General features: G+C 39.7%; 1 protein-coding gene across 1 annotated transcript; it reads right to left on the bottom strand.

The window, feature by feature from the left end:
- Positions 1-10664: 10664 nt before the first annotated feature.
- On the bottom strand, positions 10665-14363 carry LOC119294105. The gene is made up of 4 exons (XM_037572367.1): positions 14266-14363; positions 11573-11626; positions 11303-11455; positions 10665-11121 (listed from the first exon to the last, which is right to left on the bottom strand). The coding sequence occupies exons 3-4, from the start codon at positions 11420-11422 to the stop codon at positions 10759-10761; spliced, it is 483 nt and encodes a 160-aa protein (XP_037428264.1). The 5' UTR covers positions 11423-11455; positions 11573-11626; positions 14266-14363; the 3' UTR covers positions 10665-10758.
- Positions 14364-15295: the final 932 nt, after the last annotated feature.

Below are 15295 nucleotides of genomic sequence, written 5' to 3'. Positions count from 1 at the left end.
CGAAGCTCCATTGCAGGGGCTGCCAAAGAGCGCTGCATCCCAGCACCGGAAGCCGCCCGCGAAGCTGCATTGCAGCATTGAGGTTTCATGGAAGCTCTGGGCCGCCGGCGAGCACTTCATTGCTGCACCGCGAACCATTGGTGAAGCTCCATTGCAGCACCGAGGTTGCATCGCAGCTCCAGGCCGGCGGTAAGCGCTGCATCATAGCACCAAGAGTCGTCGGCTAGCGCTCCATTGCAGCGCCGCCGCGCGACCCTCCACCCCTTGCAGCACCTCCGCGCGACCCCATTGCAACGCGGGTGATCCCATTGCACCAACTTCCATGGGCGGGCTTGCAGTGGCCGTCGCCTCCTAGCTGGCCATTGTAGCACATGGTCATAGTCCCTCTCCCCAAGGTTGTCCCGCTGCAATGTCGGCAATGGGTGATAATCCCCAAGTGCAAGGAATCATCATAGCAATTTTCAAAGGTGGAAGTGATAAGTATGAAGTGTCGAACCCACAAGGAGCTAAAGGCAAGATCAATATTCTCTCAAGTCCTATCTGCCACTGGTACGACTCTATGTACACCGAACGTTTGCTTCCATCGAGAAATAAAACTAGGTTGTGGGTAGGATAGCTTTGCATGATATCGGAGAAATAAAATATAAAAATAGGTGATGTTATCATAAAGTTAGAATATATCACAATATATTACAAATAGCGAGTGTGGAATAATGATGGATCAGTGTGCGGAATTGTCCTAGACAATTGTTAACAAGATCAGTAATCATTATTGCAATTTTATACGAGGGAGAGGCATAAGCTAGCATACTTTCACTATTAGGATTATATGCACCTATGATTAGAACTCTAGCAAGCATATGCAACTACTAAAGATTATTAAGGTAAAACCCAACCATAGCATTAAAGTATCAGGTCCTCTTTACTCCCATACGCAACAACCCCATTACTTGGGTTTAAGCTTCTGTCACTCTAGCAACCCACTATAAGCAATGTGGAATAGTTTCACAGCTCACGCCACCTGGAACACCACAATGTAATGGTGTGTCCGATCGTCGTAACCGCACTTTATTGGATATCTATGATGTCTCTTACCAATTTACCACTATCGTTTTGGGGTTATGCCTTAGTGATAGCTGCATTCACTTTAAACAGGGCATCATCAAAATCCGTTGAGACGACACTGTATGAACTATGGTTTGGTAACAAACCTAAGCTATCATTTCTTAAAGTTTGGGGATGCGATGCTTATGTCAAAAGGCTTCAGCCCGATAAGCTCAAACCCAAATCGGAGAAATGTGTGTTCCTAGGATACCCTAAGGAAACAATTGGGTACACCTTCTACCACAAGTCCGAAGGGAAGATTTTTGTTGCTAAGAACGGAACCTTTCTAGAGAAGGAGTTTCTCTCGAAAGAAGTGAGTTGGAGAAAAGTAGAACTTGATGAGGTCATTGTACCTACTCTCAATTTGGAAAGTAGTTCACCCGAGGAATCTGTTCCCGTGATGCCTACACCAACTGGAGAGGAAGCTAATGATAAAGATCATGAAACTACAGATCAAGTTGCTACAAAACCTCGTAGGTCTGGCAGAGCACGATCCGCACCAGAGTGGTACGGCAATCCTATTCTGGAGGTCATGTTACTTGACCATGACGAACCTACAAACTATGAAGAAGCTATGATGATCCAAGATTTTGATAAATGGCTTGAGGCCATGAAATCTAAGATAGGATCCATGTATGAGAACAAAGTGTGGACTCTAGTGGATCTGCCCCATGATCGGCGACCCATAGAGAATAAATGGATCTTCAAGAAGAAGACTGACGCTGACGGTAATGTTACTGTCTATAAATCTTGACTTGTTGCAAAGGGTTTTCGACAAGTTCAAGGAGTTGACTACGATGAGACTTTCTCACCCGTAGTGATACTTAAGTCTGTCCGGATCATGTTAGCAATTGTTGCATTTTATGATTATGAAATCTGGCAAATGGATGTCAAAACTGCATTCCTTAATGGATATCTTAAAGAAGAGTTGTATATGATGCAAACATAAGGTTTTGGCGATCCTAAAGGTGCTAACAAAGTGTGCAAGCTCCAGCAATCCATTTATGGACTGGTGCAAGCATCTCAGAGATGGAATATACGCTTTGATGAGGTGATCAAAGCATATGGTTTTATACAGACTTTTGGAGAAGCCTATATTTACAAGAAAGTGAGTGGGAGCTCTATAACATTTCTAATATTATATGTGGATGACATATTGTTGATTGAAAATGATGTAGAATTTCTGAATAGCATAAAAGAATACTTGAATAAGAGTTTTTCAATGAAAGACCTCGGTGAAGCTGCATATATATTGGGCATCAAGATCTATAGAGATAGATCAAGATGCTTGATAGGACTTTCACAAAGCACATACCTTGATAAAGTTTTGAAGAAGTTCAAAATGGATCAGTCAAAGAAAGGGTACTTACCTGTGTTACGGGTGTGAAGTTCAGTCAAACTCAATGCCCGACCACTTCAGAAGATAGAGAGAAAATGAAAGTCATTCCCTATGCTTCAGCCATAGGTTCTATCATGTATTCTATGCTGTGTACCGGACCTGATGTGTGCCTTGCTATAAGTTTAGCAGGGAGGTACCAAAGTAATCCAGGAGTGGATCCCTGGACAGCGGTCAAGACCATCCTGAAGTACCTGAAAAGGACAAGGGATATGTTTCTCGTTTATGGAGGTGACAAAGAGCTTGTCGTAAGTGGTTACGTCGATGCTAGCTTTAACACTGATCCAGATGACTCTAAGTCACAATCTGGATACGTATTTTTATTGAATGGTGGAGCTTCCAGTTGGTGCAGTTTCAAGCAGACCGTCGTGGCGGGATCTACATGTGAAGCAGAGTACATAGCTGCTTCAAAAGTAGCAAATGAAGGAGTCTAGATGAAGGAGTTCATATTTGATCTAGGTGTAATACCTAGTGCATCGGGTCCAATGAAAATCTTTTGTGACAATACTGAAGCAATTGCCTTGGCGAAGGAATCCAGATTTCACAAAAGACCAAACACATCAAGAGACGCTTCAACTACATCTGAGATTTGACCAAGGAGGGAGACATGGAGATTTTCAAAATACATACGGATCTGAATGTTGCAGACCCATTGACTAAGCCTCTTCCACGAGCAAAACGTGATCAGCACCAAGACTCCATGGGTCTTTGATTCATTATAATGTAATCTAGATTATTGACTCTAGTGCAAGTGGGAGACTGAAGGAAATATGCCCTAGAGGCAATAATAAAGTTGTTATTTTATATTTCCTTATTCATGCTAGAATTGTATTAACTGGAAACTTGATACATGTGTGAATACATAGACAAAACACCGTGTCCCTAGTATGCCTCTACTAGACTAGCTCGTTAATGAAAGATAGTTAAGTTTCCTAGCCATGGACATGAGTTGTCATTAGATAAACGGGATCACATCATTAGTGGAATTATGTGATGGATAAGACCCATCCGTTAGCTTCGCACAATGATCGTTCAGTTTTATTGCTACTACTTTCTTCGTGTCAAATATATATTCCTCCGACTATGAGATTATGCAACTCCCAGACACCGGAGAAATGCCTTATGTGCTATCAAACGTCACAACGTAACTTGGTGATTATAAATATGCTCTACATGTATCTCCGAAGGTGTTTATTGGGTTGACATAGATCGATATTAGGATTTGTCACTCCGAGTATCGGAGAGGTATCTCTAGGCCCTCTCGGTAATGCACATCATATGAAGCCTTTCAAGCAATGTGACTAATGAGTTAGTTGCGGGATGATGCACTATAAAGCGAGTAAAGAGACTTGCTGGTAACGAGATTGAACTAGGTATGAAGATACTGACGATGGAATCTTGGGCAAGTAACATACCGATGACAAATGGTAATAACGTTTGTTGACATTGCGGTTCGACCGATAAAGATCTTCGTAGAATATGTGGGAACCAATATGAGCATCCAGGTTCCGCTATTAGTTATTGACCGGAGAGGTGTCTCAGTCATGTCTACTTAGTTCTCGAACCCGTAGTGTCTGCATGCTTAACATTCGATGATGATATGTATTATATGAGTTATGTGTTTTGGTGACCAAAGATTGTTCGGAGTCTCGGATGAGTCACGGACATGATGAGGAGTCTCGAAATGGTCGAAGATGTTCGGGGATTTTTCGGAGTACCAGGAGGTTACCGAAACCCCCCGGGAAAGTTAGTGGGCCTCATGGGCCATAGGGGAGAGGAGGAGGTAGGCCACGGGAGGTGGCACGCGTCCCCTCCCCAAGGGAGTCCGAATTGGACTAGGGGGAGTTGGAGCCCCCCCCTTTCCTTCTTCTTCTCCCCCTCTTTCCCTTTCCCCCTCTCCGTTGGAAGGAAGGGGGGAGCCGACTAGGACTAGGAGTCCTAGTGGGACTCCCCCCGCTTGGAGTGCCCCTAGGTCCGGCTGGCCTTCCCCCTCCTCCTTTATATATGGTGGTAGGGGGGACCCCAAAGACACACAATTGTCTTAGCCGTGTGCGGTGCCCCCCTCCACCGTTTACTCCTCCGGTCATATTGTCATAGTGCTTAGGCGATGTCCTACACGGATCACATCACCATCACCATCACCACACCGTCGTGCTGACAGAACTCATCTCCTTCGTACCTCTATTGGATCAAGAGTTCGAGGGACATCATCGAGTTGAACGTGTGCAACAGTCAGAGGTGGTGTACGTTTGATACTTGATCGGTTGATTCGAGAAGACGTTCGACTATATAAACCGTGTTAAGTTAGCGCTTCCGCTTTCGGTCTACGAGGGTACATGGATACACTCTCCCCTCTCGTTGTTATGCATCTCCTAGATAGATCTTATGTGAGCGTAGGAAATTTTTTGAAATTGCATGCTATGTTTCCCAACAGAGTAAGCCCAAACATATTGATATGTGATGGGTGATCACCATGTGCATCGAGGACTACATATAGAGCCTAAGTGTCTTATAGAGGGGATATGGATATATTCATAAAAAGAGCTTTTAATTATAGCATATATCTTATTATTAATGGTGCCATATCTTTATATAGTGTGTTATAAATATGTTTCTTTAATGCCATTAAACCATACGATATATATGCCTATCATGTGTAAAGTCTTTCTCTAGTACGTGTCAAACCATACAAAATTGGTAGAATATCGGCACAAATCTTTCATTAATGCCCACAAATATCAAAAATTAATTTCACTATGCATAAATAATTATGTAGTGACAACTAAATGAAATAAGTGCATGATAACTCTATTTGGACCTAAAACATTTAGAGCCACGTTGTAGATCCTATTGATCATAAAAATTATATTTCAGCATAGAAATCTCATTAAGAAAAAATCTTGCTAATTTTTTATCATTTATTTAAAAAAATAAAAAATGGTGAACCCAAAGTTAGAATAAAATAAACAATATATATTTTTTACCTTGAGAGTACATAATATTAGAATATTAACTCATGTTTAGCATAACCTGCAATGTTATACTAAAAATGCATTTATTCATTTAAACATTGTATTAATTTACAACATGGAATGTTAATAACCAAACATATGAATATATTTCTGTGAACTCTAGAATGTTCGAATGTACATGTTAATTTTTGCAAATTTCATAGAGTCCAATGCAAATTTTTATTAGAATTAGTTTTGCCTCTCTAGAAATTAGATCATAGGCTTTGAGAGAGTGTGTCTTTTGCTTTTGTTGGATTTTTCATTTGCCTTGCTACTTTAGTTGATTGTTGCTACTTGATGCTACATGCATGTTATGCTCGTGAGATACCTTGTATGATCATGTGTTTGATCATATCATGCTTATGTGTGCTTGCATGTCTATCTCTATGAATGTCTGTGTTTTATCAATCACTTGTATCTTTGGTGATGAGTGCATGTTATTCTACTCTTATCATTTTGTGCGCTCCACCAAGATGTATGTGACATGGAAGAGTGACCCATAATCCTAATCAATTGTGCATTTGCATTTGAACTGAAATTTTAAATAATGCACAAATTTAGGGGGAGCTCTTGCTTATCACACACTTGTCAAAGCGATGATGTATTTCATTCATTTTATCATTTTTTGAAACTTTGATCTATATGTTGTCATCAATTACCAAAAAGGGGGATATTGAAAGTGCAACTAATCCCGGGTGGTTTTGGTAATTCATAACAACATATAGCTCATTGAAGTAATATCCTTTCAAGATTAATATTTCAGGAAGTTCAATGAATGGCATGGCATGGACTAGAGATGTGGACCCCTCAAAATGCTAAGGACACATATTGGCAAAAGCTCAAGACTCTTCATTTCTATTTTAGTGATCCAAGATCACATTGAGTCCATAGGAAAGCCAATACTATTAAAATGGGATGAGGTGTTGCTTAATGGCTTGCTTGCTCAAATGCTTAGTGATAATGCTACAAATACCCTCAACCACTTTCTCCATCCAAATATGTCGAAATCCTAAACTCCAACTCGGCCCCACCGATTCTTTCTACCCGGCACCACCGAGTTCATATGACATAGTCACTGCCAGAAACCCTAACAGTTCGGTCTCACCGATACGGGTCTTGGTATCACCAAGATGGCCTTGCCAACGCTCTGTGACTTGTTGCATTTATTTTGGTCTCACCGAGTTATGCAATCGGTCTCACCGAGTTGGCTTGACATTCTCTCTGTTGCCTTATTGCTTCACTTAGGTCTCACCTAGTTGATGCAATCGGTGCCACTGAGTTGATGTTTGCCCTAAGCCCTAGCACATAGGTCCCACCGAGTTGTTCCAGTCGGTCCTGCCGAAATTCCTAACGTTCACATTTTGAACTAATCGGTCTCACCGAGTTTATCTATTTGGTCTGACCGAGTTGGGTCAAATGTGTGTAACGGTTGGATTTTGTGTGGCGGCTATATATACCCCTCAAACCCCTTCTCCATTTGTGAGAGAGCCATTAGAACGTGCCTACACTTGCATCATACATTTTCTGAGAGAGAACCACCTACTCATGTGTTGAGATCAAGATATTCCAATCCTACCACAAGATTCTTGATTTCTAGCCTTCCCCAAGTTGCTTTCCACTCAAATCATTTTTCCACCATATCCAAATATGTGAGAGAGAGTTGAGTGTTGGGGAGACTATCATTTGAAGCACAAGAACAATGAGTTCATCATCAACACAACATCTATTACCTTTTGGAGAGTGGTGTCTCCTAGATTGGTTAGGTGTAGCTTGGGAGCCTCCATCAAGTTGTGGAGTTGAACCAAGAAGTTTGTAAGGGCAAGGAAATCGCCTAATTCATGAAGATCTAACTGAGTGAGGGAAGTGCTTCATGGACGATGGGCATGGTGGGATAGACAAGGTTGCTTCTTCGTGGACCCTTCGTGGGTGGAGCCCTCCGTGGACTCGCGCAACTGTTACACTTCGTGGATTGAAGTCTCCATCAACATGGACGTACGATAGCACCACCTATCGGAACCACGCCAGAAATCTCCGCGTCTCCATTGTGGTTTGCATTCTCCGAACCCTTCCCTTTACCTTCATATGCAATGTTCTACTTTCCGCTGCTACACTCTTAGAATTGCATATGTAGGTTGATTTCTTGACTTGTGCTAATTGCTAAAATCTGCCCACAACTAAAATTGGGAAAATGTTAGATTTTTATTTGGTCAAGTAGTCTAATCCCCCCCTCTAGACATACTTTCGATCCTAGAATCACCATCTTCATCAACTTCCTCACCTCTTTTCAGCGGTCCATTGTTTTGCATCCTGCTATAATCCCCTACTTGAACATGGTGCTTTATGCCACATATTATGATCCAATGATGTGTTGACATCCTATGTTGTTTTGAGTAGATTTATTTTGTATTTTGTGTTGATTGATTATCTAGATTGATTTGATTTGTATGGTTTATATTGGTGTTATCCTATGGTGCCTACCATTCCGCACACACATGAAGGATTCCCATTGTAGGGTGTTGCAATACGTTCATGATTCGCTTATAGTGGGTTGCTAGAGTGACAGAAGTTTAAACCCAAGTAACGGGGTTGTTGCATATGAGAGTAAAGAGGACCTGCTTTAATGCTATGGTTGGGTTTTCCTTAATGATCTTTAGTAGTTGCGGATGCTTGCTAGAGTTCCAATCATAAGTGCATATAATCCAAATAGAGAAAGTATGTTAGCTTATGCCTCTCCCTCATATAAAATTGCAATAATGATTACTGATCTTGTTAACAATTGTCTAGAATAATTCCGCGCACCAATCCATCATTATTTCACACTCACTATTTGTAATATATTGTGATATATTCTAACTTTATGATAACAGCACCTATTTTTATATTTTAGTTCTCCGATATCATGCAAAGCTATCCTACCCACAACCTAGTTTTATTTCTCGATGGAAGCAAATGTTTGGTGTACATAGAGTTGTACAAGTGGCAGATAGGACTTGAGAGAATATTGATCTTACCTTTAGCTCCTTGTGGGTTCAACACTTCATACTTATCACTTCCACCTTTGAAAATAGCTACGATGATTCCTTGCACTTGAGAATTATCACCCGTCACCGACGTTGCAGTGTGACAACCTTGGGGAGAGGGACTCTACCCATGTGCTGCAATGGCCAGCGAGGAGGCGACGGCCACTGCAAGCCCGCCCATGGACGTTGGTGCAATGGGATCTCCTGTGTTGCAATGGGGTTGTGCGGAGGTGCTGCAAGGGGCGGAGGGTCGCGCGGCAGCACCGCAATGGAGCGCTCGCCGAGGGCTCTCGGTGCTATGATGCAGCGCTTACCGCTAGCCCGGAGCTGCGATGCAACCTCGGTGCTGCAATGGAGCTTTGCTGGTGGCTCGCGGTGCGGTGATGAAGTGCTCGCCGGTGGCCCAAAGCTTCCATGAAACCCCGGTGCTTCAATGCAGCTTCGCGGGCGGCTTCCGGTGCTGGGATGCAGTGCTCGTCGGCAGCCCCTGCAATGAAGCTACGTCGTCGGCCCCGGCCTGGTGCTGCAGTGCAAAGCTCGGCGGCGACAGCCGTGATGCTTGCAGCGATGATGCTTCCGTTGCTGATGGGCATGATGTGCAGGCCGCGGACATTGCTATGGCCAGAGGAGATCGAAGCGGGCGTCCTGATGCGATGCGGAGAAAGACATGGCTTGCGTTGACCAAATCCAACAGTTTTCAAGAAAAATCAGTCCGGTGGTTTGTAGCAACCGCCAAGACCAAAAGAGCCTCCAGTTGCCTGTCTACTTTGATGCATTTTTTAGATAAGTCTACTTTGATGCCGCGATGCCTATGGCTTCTTTGGTTACAGAAGTTATCCTCCCCCAGCTGGGCTCACACACTCGTACTTTTCACTTGCTCCATTCGTTGCCCTTGACTCGGGTTGGGCATGGTCTTCCTCTTGGGTTTCTTTGTCGATGCACTGATGGAGATGGTGTCCTTGGCATATATATATCGTGTTCACTAATGCTTGCATTGATAATTATTGTTGTGAATACTTGCTTCCTAAATTCGGTGTTCCAGACGAGCAAACTGATAAATTAGCAAGGTGGCATCATATTGCGTGGTGAGGAAGCTTTCAAGTGAGCAAGCAGCATCAGGAATTACGGTTGATGGAATTCCATTAAGTAAGTTTGCATGTGGACAATGGATGTCTTTTCAGTAGCTTCAGCAACAAACTAAAGAGAAATGTCAGGAAATCTGGGTCAGACAAGTTCAGTCACTTTCTGCCATAGATGGTGATGACAATGGCAGTGATACATATGCCCATAGCTATTTGGACTCATTTGATGGTGATAATGGAGTAATAACTGAACTGGCATGTACTCCGTAGAAAACAAACATGTGCCAACAGCTTCGCGGCGTGACACGAAGATGGCATCTGAAATTTTTAGTGCATGGATGGCGTGTGCATCAATGACAAAGAGAGTTTTGCTTGCAAATAATGATAGAGAGTTAGTGTTGAATTCGCAAAAAACGATCTATACATCTATTAATATGGTATAGAAACTCCGGGAGGAATCCTAAGACCACGACCATGTATTGCTGGAATTAGGATCAAGCTAAATCTTTTGAATAACCTCCTAAAGGTCAAGGAACTGAACAATTTTTTGATGTTGAGGGGCTTCTCATGCCATGGATCCAACGAGCATTTGTGAGAACTTCAGCAACGGTGTGCTGATATGGTTGCAAACTGCAGACATAGAAAACTTAATGTGTTGTAGGCCCTCCTTTTGCTACCATCATTGCCAAGTTTCTTCATTTTACCGCCTCGCACCAACCAGGTGTAGCTTTGTGGCACCTAAGAGTAATGTTTTTATAAAATATAGCATGTGTACTGCCAATTCATTTCAGGAGAAAAGATTTTATTTTACAAACAAGAGGCCTGGCGAACCTAGATCAAAAATGATAAGAACAATGACTGCTTGCGTTCCTGGGGTGCATATACCTTCTCGTTACCATCCCACAAGAGAAGATCGGACCAACAAAATTATTATGTTTCCTCACATCTAAACATACAACTATTCGATATAACTCCTTGGATGGTTAGGTCAATTTAAGTACGAGGGATGCATTTTTGTTGCAAGCAAAGGTTTTCATAGTGTAGCTTTAGGTAAACAAGCGAATATTCTCTTCATAATTTTTGTCATCCATGCCATTTTATTTGACAACTAACACTACGTGATACCAAGCTCAAAGTATCAGATCTTATCTCATACAACCTCCAGGACCACCATAAAAGCATTCAGCATGAAGAATATGGGTGATAGAGTGGCATTTTTTATCAGTAACAAACATGGGTAGGTCTTCCTTGATTGGGCTGCTATTTCCATCCTGGTCAATGAATCTAATGTCTGTGAATAATGCGGCGCGACCCTTACCACCATTTGGGAGGGCACCATTGCCCATTGGAGGAGTTGGAAGTGCTTTTTGAGATTTAACAAATGCACCAAATTGCATTCCGTCTGCCTTTTCTGCTAAGTAGCTGAACAACGACCTTGGGAAGTATCCCACGCCTGTCGGGATTTTATTGAAGCCGTAATATACCCACCAATCTCCACTTTTTTTGTCCTGAAATTGATTAGGATTTAGACTAAAGCCCTTCACATTTAATTTATACCTTTGATATATGTTATGATCCACCAATTATTAGGTTGTAAAAATGATACACCTTTATCGACCACGTAGTTAGATTTTCATAAGTGGAATAACATGGCTATGAAAATGCATACAAAAAGGATGAAACACATACCTTTAGCACCCTTAGAGTGATACTTTGTCTAGGTCCATTAGGGACATTAGAAACTGGATGTATAGCATCACCAAGAGCTATAACAGCGCCATCTACCCGTATGTAACCAGGGCAGTCCATGTTGTAGCAGCCTGTTGCATCATAATTATCTCTCTGTTGCATAGATTGTTTTTGTGTGTGGGTTAGAAACTTTCTATGCATGTTTTTATCAGAGTAAGATCACTTTTACTGTGGGAAGGAGTAATTTTCAAAGCATAATTATCACAATACCGTCCAACGGGTGTAGAAGTGAGGATGTGAGTCGCCATAGTGATCTGGATTAATCTGTTCAATAAAGGGTACACATAACATAAACATTGCCTCACACTTAAAGGTCAAGAAGGGGAGTTTCCAACAAATGGAGAACAAATGAACTGGTTCGCCATTTACATGATGGCAAGCCACGGTTTATGAATGTTGTGATCCCACAATTTACAAAATTTAAAATTCATATTTAAATTTTCATAAAATTTAGAAATAGTTCCACATGTAGATGTGCCTAGAGTATCTGTAAAATTTTGTCCATAAACTTGCTCTTTATGAGCTACACGCAAAGGATAAACATATGGATGAAATGCTTTGTTGATGGAATTTGGCAGAAAGTTAACATCTACACATACATGTGGTCAGAAATTGAAGAATTTTATACTTAAAATATGAATTTGGAGAAGAAGGAAATGAGCTCACTTGAACCAAAATAATTTTGAGTCTATGGTAACTTTGCACATGTCCAACTTTGTTTTTAACTGTTATATAACACGTCAGAGAAAAATGTCACAAGTTTCCTAGTTTTCAAGGGGCATAGCCTTAGCCTGCAAATAAATATGATTAAGTATTTTTTTGTGATGCGCATTTAATTTGATCCCAAGGATGTTTAGGAATTTTGGCAAGTCGACAAGATGTATTTATGTTACTTGAATATTATAATATCATAGTTGAAGCAATAAACTAATGACCAATTTATTATTTAAATTGAGAGGCTATGTGCATGGGAAGAATAATTACATGCCAGCCAACTTGAATCGCATTATAGCTTGATTTATTACTATGTCCTGCATGATTAATCCAAAAAGTAGTCGAACTCCACTGGACATGTTTTAGTCCGTGGCCATACACATCCATGGTGCCATGTAAGCCATAGTAGTTGTCATTAGGACCTCTAGAATGTGTTAGATGTGCCACAAACTGCAAGATGGAAGCAACCAAGTGACATAACTAACAATTTCCATGGGACATAACTAGCCAAAAGCAGTGGCATCAAATTTTCACTGGGGAGTATTTTCTTCAAAATAGTTATGGTTTAAAATGTATATAAATCTCAAAAAATACCTCGAACTTAACATAATAATTGTGCAAAGAACATAAAGAACAATCAATTTTGATGGGGAAACGGTCAACTAACAATTGTTGGGGTACTAAATAGTCAAAAACAATCTCATCAAACTTTTAACAAGGTGTATTTTTGCTTCCAATATTTTACAGTTTAAAAAGTGCATAAATTTCACTACATATCTCAAAGTTAGCATAATAAATATATTGTACAAATTGAAAGAAAGGAACTATCAAAATCCATCCATGCTAATGTTCAAATCATTCTTTTAGTTTTCCAAAATAACATGATTTCTATATAAAACATTACTACCAATATGCATTGGGGAAGCTCAAACACGTGCTCCTCGTGTGTTGATAAAAATAAGTACAAAAATAGATTCATATAGCAGAAATATTTCCTTAATTTATTAAATTGGTAAAGATAAATAGGATAGTTATGAAGGCTACCTCAGACTAAAATAGCATTTATCTCACTTTGATGGCAGTTAGGTTAGCATCATATTACGAACATATTATTTCACAGTATCTATTTGGCTTGGTGGGTGTGTCTGTTTACTTTTATTAGGTGAATTCTAAAATAAACAATTACCTAGTACATGTGAATACTCATAATTGTGCCTATCGACATAATATCATGACATTTGCCAAAACATAATAGGTCAGCAATTAGTGTTGTAATTGTTTACATCATCTCGCATTCATATTTGTGAACATGTCAAAATAGCTACAATGCAACATCATACTAAGTTATATGTGACTACATACATGTAAGTATGCTTTCCAACAACCGAATTCCATAATAAATCTTATATTACTGAAAATGACATGCCATGTTACTTATTCCAGATTTAAATTACTATATATTGTGTCATTGCACCTAAAAAGTGTATTTGATAATCTTGGATAAAATACTTAAGTAAATTGAGTGAAGATAGAAAGTGTAACTGACATAGGGATCATCCCATGAACTGGAACCTTGCCCTGAAGTTACTGCTTAAGTGGAGTTTGACTTCAAACTTTTGAGAATTTGTTTGGCTGGACCATGGACAAAATCTTTGGCCAGTGAATCATTTTCCTTCAAGTAAAAATGTAAATGTATGTTAAGAAGGGAAAATTTTATACGAAGTATCTTTTGTAGAATCAAGAAACTAAAGCTAATGTTTATTTTATAGCTAAACATTGTAGTCATAGCAATAGTAGATGAATAGATATGCTAAAAACTTTGAAATTATACTCCAACATAGTTTGTTTCTAATTTCACTCCCATGATTTTGTTGGCATCCAACTATTATAGGAGGAGTGTATATACTATCCGGCAATGTCTCTAGTCCCTCCAACATATATATGTGTTTGTGGTTGTCCTATCACGTAATTGTTTAGTATTCTTAACTTATAGGTCCATCTTGTTATGCATGGTTGTTCTGAACCATGATGTCTTTTGAAATGAAAAATAACTAAGTACATCAAAAGACCAAGAATGGTGGGGAATTCCTCAAAAAAGAATGGTCGGGGAAAACAACCCATTAATCTATCTCACTCACGTGTAATATTTATATACAATATTGTACTATCACAATATATAGTCAGATTACCTCTTCAATGGTAGGGAAGAACCGAACACCTCTAGCTTGAAGAGCATGATAAAAGAAACATAAGGCAATTGCTCGTCGAAGTGGATTAAACCTATACATATTTTGATATGTAATAGATGAAGATCACTATGGGCAACCAGAACCATATATAGACCATATATGTGTGTCTTTCTAGTACGTGTCAAGCTAAACCATACAAAATTAACTAAGTAATGTGCAAATCCTTATTCAATGCACACAAAATATTGCATATTTATTTAATACGCACAAAATATATGACATTAATTACAATACTAGAGAAATACTTGCGCAATATTGTGTGCGCATTAAATAAATATTTGCGCAATATTCGATTAATTTTGTATGGTTTAGCCTGACACATACTAGAGAAAGATTTACATCTTATAGAAATAAATAGGGAAAATTCTGTTTTTGCCACTCTAGATTTTGACAGTTTCCTTATGTCACTCTAAAATTTGATATTTCATTCTTGCCACTCTTAGATTTCGACAATGTATCCCAGTTGCCATTTCGTGGCTAGAGCAAAAAAAAGTAATCGTTTCACTTTTGCCACTATTATCTTTTAACAATGTATCACAATTGCAACTCTAATTGTTTTTGCTTTTGCCATACAATGACAATTGTGATGTATTGTCTAAATCTAAGTGTAGCAAAAGTGAAATGTCAAATTTTAGAGTGGCGTAAGGAAATTAGCAAAACCTACCATGGCAGAAACCAAATTTTCCCAAATAAATATCATATGGTTTAATGACATAAAAGAAATGTAATAGAATGCTTAATGAATGATTTTGCACAAATATTAATAAATATTTATTTTTGCTTAATGAATCCTTATTTAATGCATAATAAATGATTTTGCGCCAATATTAATGAGCATGATAAAAGAAACATAAGGAAATTGCTCATCGAAGTAGATTAAGCTTATACATATTGATATGTAATTGATGAAGAACACTATGGACAACCAGTGTCGGTGTACTAGAGTAGGGGTACCCTAGTATCCCGAACT

The sequence above is a fragment of the Triticum dicoccoides genome, chromosome 4B (genome assembly GCF_002162155.2).
Source record: "Triticum dicoccoides isolate Atlit2015 ecotype Zavitan chromosome 4B, WEW_v2.0, whole genome shotgun sequence".
Classification (NCBI taxonomy): Eukaryota; Viridiplantae; Streptophyta; class Magnoliopsida; order Poales; family Poaceae; genus Triticum; species Triticum dicoccoides.
The sequence above is the reverse complement of the archived record's forward strand: the minus strand, read 5'-3'. Positions and strand labels throughout refer to the sequence as shown.